Source organism: Eurosta solidaginis, chromosome 4 (genome assembly GCF_040869045.1).
Source record: "Eurosta solidaginis isolate ZX-2024a chromosome 4, ASM4086904v1, whole genome shotgun sequence".
NCBI classification, from domain to species: Eukaryota; Metazoa; Arthropoda; class Insecta; order Diptera; family Tephritidae; genus Eurosta; species Eurosta solidaginis.
This window is the reverse complement of record NC_090322.1, coordinates 251,690,508-251,703,324: the sequence shown is the minus strand read 5'-3', so window position 1 is coordinate 251,703,324 and position 12,817 is coordinate 251,690,508. Positions and strand designations below refer to the sequence as shown.

The window sequence follows — 12,817 nt, the reverse complement described above, 5'->3', positions numbered from 1 at the left end:
CCAAGGGTCGACTATGTGCAAAGGAAGATGAATAGGGTGCCTCACCTCATTTGCGATGGTTGGCAACACTGGGAGCATATAAATATCCCTAGAAAATATCGAGCGAATATGTTAGCTAGAAGGGGTATTACTGAATCAGCAGTGGCCGGATGTAGGAATAATGGAGTTCCAATTGCGGCCTGTAGTCAGCTCAGCTGTCCATACGCTGGGAAAACTCTTCCTCTTGCAGGTTACTGAGACTCTCCTCTTTGCTGTAATTATTGATTAAAAAAAAAATTTTAATACAAGGTGCGATATACCTCCGAAGAGATTTGAGCCGAGCTGCTCTACCAATTTGGGTGGTGCTCCTTATAATTTCGGTGGTGAGACGGACCTACATATTTACGACGACTCCGAACGGCGTCTGCCTAGGAGCGAACTCGCTTAGAAAACTTTTTTTTTCTAATTCAAAAGCTTGTTTTTTAATTTATGATGATGCTTTAACCAGAACTTGAAACCATGATCTTCAGTTTGGTAGGCGGAACACGCCACCACCGCAGCACGGCGGCCGCATTAACTAATTCATGCTGGGTAGAGCAAAACAGACTGTATAGATTTTTCGATTTTTCCGCCCTTCCAAGGATCTTCAGAAAATTTATCAAATGCCGTCATCAGTGATGTTAGAAACGACATCGTTGCTACATAGTAATTATAGATTACTTCACCGTTATTTTATGTAGTATCACAATGGACCTTCATGTCAATGCGAGCTTCTCTTACCATAGAAGATACAATTCAATTTAACTTTATTCCACATATTGTAGAAAAAGAAGCTAGGCATTATTTTCTTAAGGGAAATATTGGGGCAGAAAACTTTTATCGTAAGGCTTTCATGTCTTTAATAGGGACTAAATTAGTGCTACTAAGGTAAGAGTCAAGGATACTATTCAACTGGCAAAAGGTTCTGTTCATTTACTAACCTTCCTATGCCGAGGGGAGCTATATGACTGAGGATTTTCCGTACGTACGTTTTCTGGTAGGTTGAGGTCAAATACTTTGATATTAAAATGATGGCCTTACTACACTTCCTAACTTGAGGAGGATTTGACGGCGGCTACCCATATAATTTCCCATCAAAACGGCCTTGCTGCTCAAAATTAAATCTCTTAAAGTTTCATTAGGCCTTCTTAGGTATGTATCTCACAAGAGACGAATAAAATCCATAGGCTAAATAATAATTTAGTTAACAAGTGGTAAAACGAGCTACTAAATTCATATCCAGCAAAGGATTGCCCACATATGCAAAACTCCTTTAAACAATCAGGCTGTTTTTGCGATTACATGTCTAAATTGCATCGGTAGGATAATTTGGCATGGAATGCCCCTTATGAACCAGGCTTACAAATATGCGTCAGAAAACGATCCAAATTTTATTCGAACAGTTCTTTTTCAAAAGAAAATCGAAGTAAATTAAATTGCTTGCGAAGAATATTTACTTTCCATTGCTTTACAAGCAAATTTTATTCACTTTCACGCTTTCGCGCCACGTGTGATCCAGCATTGCCTCTAGTGCATGCGTATGGGTACATTATTCATAACATATGAACTGGGCAAAAACACAAAATTGTTGTGGCCCTGCATGTTTGCTAAAGGTGTTGTCGAAAGTTGAATTTGCAAAGAAAGAGAGAAAACTACACACATATACAACAAATATGTACATATAAGAATAAACTTACAAACATACGGAGTTAAAAATTGACTGTTGTTTACTTTGCTCGTGTGTCTCACACTCAACCGCCAAGTTATTATTTGTTAATAAAAAATAAAAAAAAAACTTGCGTATTTGTGCCATGTCTATTTTTAAAATTTTTGGCATCAAAAATGACACCAATGCCAAAAGCAGTAGCACAACATCAACACTTTAGCCCTACACCTCATATCCACCAATAACAAAGACCACCAATATGACTATCGCATCTTTTGCTGTCTATCGGCTGCCGCTGGGCAAAATGCCAAAGTCATTGCATTTTTCGCCAAATTTGAGAAATTCGCTAACATTTGCGAAAACTGCCAGTTTTCTTTAGCATGACAATAACAAATAACTTAGTGAACGGCTGGCACATAAAAGCATAAAATATATAAACTGGATGCAATGAGTATAACATATAGCATACAAGTTGTGCAAGGCAATACAAAAAAAAAAAATTTAAAACGAAATTTACTAAAAAGTGTGCAAAAATTTTCAGAGAATATAAGAAAGGTAAGAAATAAACTTGGAAATTAACAAAAGTTGTACATAAAAAGAGAAATTGGGTATCAAATTGTAAAAGAAATTTAATGGTAAATTTTAATTTTAATTTTTATTTTGATTTTTTCTGGATTTTTACTTTCGAGCATATATGTAATACTCCTATAATGCTAATACAAAATGCTCGCAATGAGTTTTGATTTCGAAATCAAAACAAGACAGCCTACAAAATGCTTGTGATTGTAGCAGCATAAGTGTGACAAGGAAACATTTAAATTTAGGTACATTCGATTATTGAATACAAAAACAAAAACGTTTAAACAGCAATATATCGGCCCTCTGATGTTTGGAAATGTACCTAGCCATTTGTAGCAATATAGGAGTATTACATATAAGCTTTCGAGCTTTTGCCACTGGGCGTTATCGATGTTAGAGCGACACATTTAGTTTCTTTAAAAGCTACATATATTGTTTTTAGTTCAGTAACGGTACTGAAAATAGAGTTTTGGTGCCAAATTAAATTCAGAAAAAGCAAATTTTTCAGAAAAGATCAAATGAACTTCCGTATAAGGACAAATCAAATTTAGTTAATATCAAATGTACTTCAAAAAATACAAAATACAATTCAGGAATGGGAAAATTTTTTTCCTAAAAGGCCAAATGAATTTAGAAAGGGAAACAGTTTTTCATAAATGGTCCAATGAAATTCAGATTGTTTTATTTTATTTGTTTTTTTTTAATAACTTATCACCGTTCATATTTACTTATGTATCTGTACGCATGTTAGTACAGTAGGGAACAAAAAAATGACAGTGGAAATTTTTTTTCATTTCTATTTCTATTTTGATCTTTAATATTTTAAGAAAAAAAAAATTAAATTTGAATTTGAAACTATGCAAACAAATCACATAAACTTTCTTGCAAAATTTGAAAATTCTAGAAAATTTAGAACTTTTTTTGAAGTTCTCTGAACTTCTTTGAGTATGCAGTTTTGTAGCCCAACCAATTTTAGTCTGAAATAATATTATTAAAAAAAATTGTTTAAGTTAAACGGTTTTATCAAACACAATATTTACATGAAGTAATAATAATTGTAAAAGCTAGAAAATAATTAGGTAGGTCCTAGGTAATAGTCATCACACTCTTCATCAATCTAGGGCGTTGATCAGACAATTACATAAAAGCGTTGGACACGTGAAATTTCTAAAAATGTGAGGAGTAGCATAACCTTATTAAGGTTCTGTTGGTCTTATATATGACTATCAATAGAAATTTGACACGTCCAATGCCTTTATGTAATTGTCTGATCAACGCCCTAGATTGATGAGGGGTGTGATGACTAGTACCTAGGACCTACCTAATTATTTTCTAGCTTTTAATATTATTATTACTTCATGTAAGTATTGTTTTCAATAAAACCGTTTAACTTAAACAATTTTTTTTTAATTATTTTATTTTAAAATCTTTAGTCTTTATTTAATTGCCTGTTATTTCTCTTTCTATTTAGTTCATTTAGTGACTCATTATTACAAGGACTCTTTCCTGACAATTTGTTACAATCTAAGTCCTCAATACATAATCCTTCCAAAGACTTTACTCGAATCTACGCCACGTATGCTTGTCCCCCCTCGAACTGCAAACTATTTTGATGTCACTTCTACCGGACTGTGTGTAATATTTGTTCCAAATATGAGCCAAATCGGACATCATAGGTCGCTTTCTATTCACGTATGTTTTATGTGTTCCAAATATGGACCAAATCGGACCACAAATACGTTTTTTTTTTAATATCTCGATCCTTGCGCCACCTAGCGGCATTTTTTTCACAGGCCGCTTTCTTTTCATGATTCATGTATGTATTACGTATACCAAATATGAGCCAAATCGGACCACAAAAACGATTTTTTGAATATCTCGATCCTTGCGCCACCTAGCGGCGATTTTTTCATATGTCTCTTTCTATTCTTTTATGTATTATGTGTTCCAAATAATAGCCAAATCGGACCACAAATAAGATTTTTTTGAATATCTCGATCCTTGCGCCACCTATCGGAGTTTTTTCTTATTATTGCATTGTCATCGGGTTCTGAACTATATTCCAAGTTTCAAGCCTGTAGCTTATCGGGAAGTTACTAAAATTTCAATTACAAAATTCGTGCTAGCCAGCCAACCAACCAGCTTGTCAAGTCAAGCTATGCAAATAAAAACCGTTTAAATAAACGATGTTGCAGGTATGTCAAAATTCGCACTGATTTTTTGAAATTTTTTTTTTGAAGTGGGTTTCAGATTTTCCTAACAAAAGTATTCACACTTTGTATGGATGAAAATTTTAAACACTCTTCGGAAAAAATATCATCAAAATACGAATTTGTAGTTTGTTGGAATAAAATCGATTGAGCACAAAACTGTATACTGAAACAACTCAGAGAGCTTCAAGTGAAAAGTTCAAAACTTTCGAAAATTTTTTTGAGTTGGGTTTGCATAGCTTCAGTTACAAAATTACACAGGAGTTTTTCCTTAATACGAGTATACTACAAATAAAAAAAGAAGAATTTGCGAATTTGAAAAATTTGCCATTGCTATTTTTTTCCTCGCTGCTGTACATACACAATTTTAAAAAGTACAAAAAATTCAACTCACCTGAATGTGTCCAATATCATTGTGAATAGCACAAATTTCCCTAATAGCGGCACAACTAATGACGTTGGTGGAATAATTTCGGCCAACAACAAAAAGAACACAGTCAGTGACAGTAAAATGGATATGCTTAATGAGACCTGTAATTGAGACGAAACAAAGTAAAACATTAAATAAAACACATGTAGTCATATATTATACTAGACGTATTTTATTATATTGTCACTATGTGTATATGTATGTGTAGCCCAATTTTCCATCTAAATTAAAGCTAACAAATAATAATGATGGTAATAGGCGAAATTGATGCTACAAATGATTGTAGCACTTAATGTCGCATACAAAAAAATTCAATTTGGATAAACAGCTGCGACAAAAGAACAACAACTGAAATAACAGCAATGTTGGATCCTTTGTATGTAGATGTGTAGTAAAATAGGATTGCGTTATCTTTTAGCTACCCAACAAAAAGTGCTGAAAGATATCGACAAAAATATGATAATATATCATCGGGCCGCTTAAGAGTCGTGCGCTGCTACAGCGTCCGAAAAAAAAAATTACCAAGCTCCTGTCTCCTATTTATAACTTTAAAACACGGATCGAGAAATAAGTTAGAAGCTGAGTTCGCTGGGTAGCGATTGGATGTATTTCTGTAAGAAGTAAACATCGCCTTCCACGACGGCCGATTATACATTTCGGGGTGATTCGCGTTATCGCCTTAATATGACACTGATAAACTCACTATACAGCATACGAAATATGTATTTCTTTGAGCAGATCTTTTAAGCGGGACCACTCTTCATGCGCTGGGTAATGAACCTAGTTTCGAACCAATATACTGTTACTACTGCGTCTTCGGTCTCTAAAACTCCATAGCTTCTTGCCTTTCACGATAAAGAACACTCCACGGTTTGCCGCTTAGCGCTCGCTTATGTCTACTAAAAGCTTAGACCATCCAAACAGTTTGTAAGGTTAATCTGCAAAGAAAGCTCCTATTATCTTTAAAATATGGACAGAAAGAATGTGGACAACCAGCCGCTTTAACGGCAGCATCAGCTCCTCGCCCGCAATACAATGTACCCTGAACGCCAATACAAAATACTTACGACTGATTAATCATCTTAATGCAATTCTTGTCTAGGTCTATCCTACTTTGCTGGATTTTCTGATCCAAGCAATGACACCACCATAGCAGATACGCTCAATGCATCCTGCTACCAACTACGTCGGATTTTTCTTCGTCTCCAGAGTAAAGGCGTTACTCATTGCACTTCGAAATTCTGCATATAAGCTACAACAGACTAAATGAAAAGATTATCGAGATAGTCATCTTCCGAGAGAAAAAACTTACTGCCAGATCGAATCCAGATACGGCCTTAAAGAAAAGAGCGTGATCTTCTGAGGTACTTCAATGTCTCAAGCCTGTGCCCGAGTGTTTTTTGTCGACCATCTTTCCATTGAAAAGGTCAGACGACGTGTTACCAAACACGAGCTCAAACTTTAAAACAACCTTGCGCTCACAAAGAAGCCAAAACAATGGCCAAAGCCTTTTAAGCCTTGGGCTCTGACTTTAATGCTTTTAGCTGCCTTACTCATGTTAATCTTGACTTTAATCTGTCACTCTCCTGTTTTGTCAGTTCAGAGAAATGGTAACATGTTCGATAGAGACCGATAATTCGCCGATAGCGTTTTTTATCGATAAAAAATTTGTAGCAATGCGAGAACGAATCGATAGCTCGATTATCCCTGGTCGAAAACACCTCGATCTTAAATGGATTAAAAACTGATAGCTTGTCGATGACATTATCGTGGGCAAAGGTCTTGAGACAATCGCATGTGGTACGTGAGAACATAGAAGGTTCATTTTTATTAAAGTTTTAAATAAAACACTTCAGTAATATGGACATTTGAGAATGTGAGCAGCAAAAGACTAAATAATTTCTGCTATTTACGGGATACTTTCGGGCTCATTTTGATACTATTTAGTATGAGACGGAGCCACCGGTTTTATTATGTGACTATGATGTAAGTGTGTGAATATATTTTATTATTGCTACGGACAATTTTTTTAAAGCAAAAACAATGCTTTCCTCTTGTATCCTACGCGTTGTGGTGCTACAATGCAGCATCTTCAGCGAGTCTATCACAGAGCGCCACAAAGCCAGCAGTCCTTCGAATACGAACGGAACAGAGGAAAATTAAAATAAACAAAAAACTTTTCGAACTAGTTTGCAGAGTTATTAAGGAATGCATTCAATTTGGAATAATTATTTCTTTTATTGCAGCCACAGAGGATTGCAAATTTGTTTTAATACTCCGGAATAATGAGTAAATTATTTTAGTCATTATTCCGATTTGCATTCCCGACAAACTGTTTCTTTTTTATTCCTATCTTTTTTAAACCATGGTTTGCATTCAATGGACTACAATACTCGGAGGAATGCATTCCGCAATCCTTTACATTGTTTTTGCTTTTCAATATTATCATTCCTTTAAATTTTTTTACTCTACAGGAAGAATACAAAAAGGCATAATTAGTTCGGACTAACAAAAAGGAATTATGCGTAAACAAATTTATGCATTATTTCAAAATAAAAAGGAATAAAGGCTGCAATCTAAAAGTGTTAGTCCAGGAATGAGCCAGCGCGGATTGCATTCTGGGCTGATTGCATTCCTTCACTAACTCTGCTCGTTTGAAAACGTGCGAGATTGTTTCCAGGATTAATTTCGAAAAGATTTGTGAATATTTTGAGAACCTTTTGACATTATAATTTTCTGATAAATTGGTAATTCTTTTGTGACTGAAAAGTTCCACTTTGATTCGAAAGTAATAAAAAATTGGCCTTAGCGAGTAAAAAAAAAAACATAAAAACATATCGGACCACTGTCGAGCACAAGCGCGATATTTTTCCTAAATAATCTCTTAAGGAACAAACAAATGCTACCCCAATATTTGAAATATGGGCCTTTAGTGATCTGTAACTATCTTCAAAATAAACATATAGATGAATTTACTTTTAATTCAGGCTTATTTGATAATAATTTAAGATTCGCAGAATTTGCTCTAAAGCAGATATTTAAAGAATACTAATAAGTTTTTTTTTAAACAATAACTGATTGCGCTATTTTTCCGTGTGCAGACAAAATAGTTTGTTCTTATATGATTGTAATAAGAGCAATTTACAGTGAACTGGCAGCAATCGATCTGACTGTGAAATTATTTTTCTGATGAACAATTATTTCAATCTACAATCCAGTTGCAATCATTGATTGCAATCAGTTCAGAGACACAATAAAAATTTTTTATGCAATCATAAGCAAGAAATTAGGACATTTTTTAAGAGCAACATTGGAAAGCGGCACATTTTTTTATTTTCAGTCGCAGTTATGGAAATAAGAAAAGTTACATTTACAATTACAATTATGGTTGAGTCACTGCCGATGTCACAGTTTTGGCTGTGGCTACTACTAAATAAAAGAACTTGCTTACACGTCAAGTTTCACATGGACTGGATGCCGAGTTTTTTTTTTAAATATTAAAATTTTAATAATATTAAAATCTAGATAATAAAATCATCTAGATAAATCATCCTTTTACATGCACATCCCTACATGCATACGCTAGTGCCTACTTATGCATGTTGTAACGTAGCAAATGCTACGCCACAATATCTATTTCCTATTTTGCGCCCATCCCTAACATCATATTTTCCATTTACTGCCCACCCCTAGTAGTGTATGTACCGACATACATATATACATACATACCGGCCCAACAACCATCGCGCAAGCACGAAGCAAGCCAGCGATGGTGAACGCACAATGCTTGGGAATTTTCATTCGTGGCGCGCTGTGCGCGACAATGCGAGCATAATTCCCAACGTGTTCATAGTTACCTATGAATAAAATGATTGGCCGGAATACACCAGGCACACTTCGCCGTAGGTAAGTGAAGTGCGTGTCGGCCGCCACTGGCGGTCGACAAGGGGTGCCCTTTGAGTTAGGAGGGTGCGTTACAAGGTCGGTTCCACCGATGGTACGCCCCCCTGCTTATCGGACACCCCGCAGGTTTACCCACATTTCCGGTGAGTAAGGCGGGATTTACACCCCTTATTACTCATCGGAAAGGTAATGCACGAGCAACCTTCTCGGGTAGGAAGGAAACCCGTCCCAACGCCAGTGGCGGGGCGGATTTCCCCACTACCCTGGCAGACTGCCCGAGCCAATATAAATACATTGTAGGGGCTCCCTTTGGGTCGACGGGGGGTAAAGTTACAAGGTCGGTTCTGCCGATGGTACTTCTCTCCAGGCCTATTAGGCAGCCTTACCCATATTCCAGGGACTCCCTTTGTGTCGAGGGGGGTAAAGTTACAAGGTCGGTTCTGCCGATGGTACTTCCCCCCCGCGGACTGTTGGGCAACCCTAATATTTTGCTATCATCTCCTCTGAGTAAGACGGGATTCACCCCCCCCCCCCCCCCCCCCTAACTACCGCCGTCATTACTACCGCCGTTAGCACCCCTTAGCGAGAGCCACCGACGTCTTCACCATCTCAGCCACCGCTTAGCTAGCACTCTATCTCCCTCTATCTGTGGAGAGCCATCGTCCTTGAGTTACACTATATTGTCAGCGACACTACCTAGTGAACATCTCTCTCTCTCTCCTGGATTCAAGGTTGTGGATATTTTAGCCTGAGAGCCGCGTGTGTGTGTGTGTTCGAAATAAAAACACTAATTTACTGTGTATTTATTTAGGTGGGGGAAGTGGGACCTCCATCCGACTCTAGATTGACTTGAGCATACCTCAGCCTTTGACCAAACCCACCTCATAAATGGCGCCCGAGCAGGGACCCGTCTCCTCAGGCGACTGTGCCAAAACCATCGAGAGCACCAACACTGTAGGAACGGGTTCACCGAACACACAACCAACAATTGACACAAAGATAAGCGAAACCACCACCACGCTCAACGTCGACTCTCTAAGCTGGATTTACCTGCTGAAGAAGGAGAGGCTAATCGAAGAATGCAAACGCTACCGAATCTACACCGAAGGACATACCGTCGCCGAATTGCGCAGCACACTCAGCGCATACGTCCGAGACCAACGAAAGCGTAAGTCAACAGAAAATCTTTTGAGAGAGGTAGAGATGGAGATCGCCGCCGAAGAGGCCCGGCCAGTCACATCTACGCAAAACACCACGCCGGCCGTCACAATCAAAACAATATCCCTCCAGCGCGAGCAGAGCGGCATAAGTAACACGGAGGTCATGAATACAGTCCGCCGCTGGGATGTACATTACGCTGGAGGCGACACATTATACGACTTCCTGGAAAGGATTGAGGAACTGACAGAATGCTATCTGATTAAGCCAGATCAACTCCTCCCAACCCTTCCAGAGATACTGCGTGGCAAAGCCCTTCAATGGTTCCGCCTGCGAAAACAACAACTACACACATGGGCTGACTTCCGCTCCGAAGCCGGAAAATTCTTTTTGCCGAAGCGACACATTAGTCAGCTAGAGGACGCTATCCGCCAAAGAAAACAGACGAGCAGAGAAAATGCCAAGGACTATATCCTCGCCCTCCAGACGATGATTCGCCGCGACCCGACTTTGTGCAAAGAAGATCATCTAGAACGCATATATGACGGACTACGGGTGGAGTATCGACTTTTTGTGAAGCGGGCGAGTTCCGAACGATAGAGCAGCTTATGGAGCTCACCGACGAGTACGAACTGCTGCGAAGCGAAGAAGCCAAACAGAGCCGACTGTTAGCAGATAGCTTAAGCACAGTAATAATCGAGGAGCTGGATCAAATGATCAAATAACAAACTCCCTATCCACACTTACTGACCGTTACGATGCAAGAAACACCTGCTGGCGATGCAAGAAAAGCGGCCACCGCCGCTCCCATTGCAACAACAAAATACGATTTTTTTGTTCTAGATGCGGCAGAGACGGAACGCTCTCCAGGGATTGTGCATGCTACGGAATGAACCGAAATAATCCGATAACACCCGCACTATTATCATCCGCAGCCAAAGGGATGGGGAACGACGGACGTTTTTACATACAGGTGTCCATCGAAGGATTGATGTGCCGCGCCCTGATCGACACGGGGGCCACCGTGACATACATCAATGAAGCCGTAAGAAGGCATCTGGAACGACGAAAGATTCCACCGTTATCCAATCGTCGCAACGTGCAACTCGCTGACCAATCGTGCATTGCGAGCACCCACTCCTACCCGGTCAAGGTCAAATACAATGATCAAACAGCCAGTACGTTGGTGTCTGTTATCCCTAATTTGGCCGAGAGTGTTATCCTGGGTATGGACTTTTTGGCAAAGCGCAACGTTACCGTCTCACTGGATGGAAAGCCCCTTACCACAGCCGGTGCAACCAAAGCAAACGCATCCGTAACCCTGCATTACATAAGAGAAGCGGAACACCTCAAAGAAGAGCAAAAGATAGACAACCTAGAGCTCATAGAAACACATCAAAAAGCACCCACACACCTAAAAGGGCCAAACACTGCCGCAGAACACATACACAACACAACACTAAAACAAAGTTATTACCCGGCCATCCTCCTCAGCAACAATGGTGAGCAACTCGTCACGAACGCTCCGGCAACGATCCTGAAGGATCATAACATCACCCACCGATTTACCAAACCGTGTGCCCCCCACAAAAATCCTACCGAACGCGTTAATCGCGTTATCAAAACAAGGGTGGCACAACGTACGAAACAAGCCCATCGGAACTGGCAACGGGAATTACCAGAAAAAGCGTTCGCCATAAATACGACCCAACACAAATCAACCGCCGAAATAAATTGTAACCGCAACTTCGTTGGGCCGAGAGAAGCACGAACGAAATATGCCATGCCCGAAGAACCGCCTCCATTCGACGCAGTACCGTGGCCCGCAAATAAGCCACGAATACTGGACGCTAAAATATTCTGGAACCCGCCATTAATAGCCGGCCATCTAAACGCCATCGTATGCGACAAACCAACCGCTGGTGACACTATACCGTATGCACCAAACCGAGAGCCACACGATACTATTAATGGAAACCACGCCCAGACTTCTTTGCCCGGACTATGGCTAAATCGCAAAAAGGGTGTAACACGGCGCGTAGGGTGGACGAAGATCACGCCATAATCAAGCTGAAAGAACACTACAAGATGGTACGATTCGCTGGCTGAGGAGAAGCAATATCCGACCTAGTTTGATAAGTTTTCTATACATGAAATGTAAATACCTTAATTTTGAAATGTAAATTGAAATTGTAATATAAAAATGTACATATGTATATACCTTAATCTTGAAATGTAAATTTAAAATGAATTTCTACTTGCAATGTAAATTTAAACACAAATGAAATGTACACATTATTGTTGAAAAAAGAAGAAAAAAAAAAATCAATCAATCATAATAATAAAAACATCAACGAACACATATACACACATGTCGGCCGAGCCATCGGATTCAACCGATGATAAAACATACCTGGGCTCTGCCCATGGTAGTTCAGGCCTCCGCGCAAAAACCCTAGAATACCTCAACCTTTCGTCCGCCGAAGTAGGAGGGGGACTGTAACGTAGCAAATGCTACGCCACAATATCTATTTCCTATTTTGCGCCCACCCCTAACATCATATTTTCCATTTACTGCCCACCCCTAGTAGTGTATGTACCGACATACATATATACATACATACATACCGGCCCAACAACCATCGCGCAAGCACAAAGCAAGCCAGCGATGGTGAACGCACAATGCTTGGGAATTTTCATTCGTGGCGCGCTGTGCGCGACAATGCGAGCATAATTCCCAACGTGTTCATAGTTACCTATGAATAAAATGATTGGCCGGAATACACCAGGCACACTTCGCCGTAGGTAAGTGAAGTGCGTGTCGGCCGCCACTGGCGGTCGACAAGGGGTGCC

General features: G+C 39.4%; 1 protein-coding gene across 4 annotated transcripts in view; it reads right to left on the bottom strand.

Moving 5' to 3' along the window:
• nAChRalpha3 (nicotinic Acetylcholine Receptor alpha3) overlaps positions 1–12,817 on the bottom strand; it is a 515,737-nt gene that overhangs the window by 51,829 nt on the left and 451,091 nt on the right. For all 4 annotated transcript variants that reach the window (XR_010953203.1, XM_067785642.1, XM_067785641.1 and 1 more), the window contains exon 8: positions 4,868–5,004. Coding sequence is in view for 3 of the 4 variants with exons in the window: in XM_067785642.1 (XP_067641743.1) it covers positions 4,868–5,004 (137 nt within the window). In the remaining variant the exon portion in view is untranslated. The remainder of the gene's footprint in view (positions 1–4,867; positions 5,005–12,817) is intronic.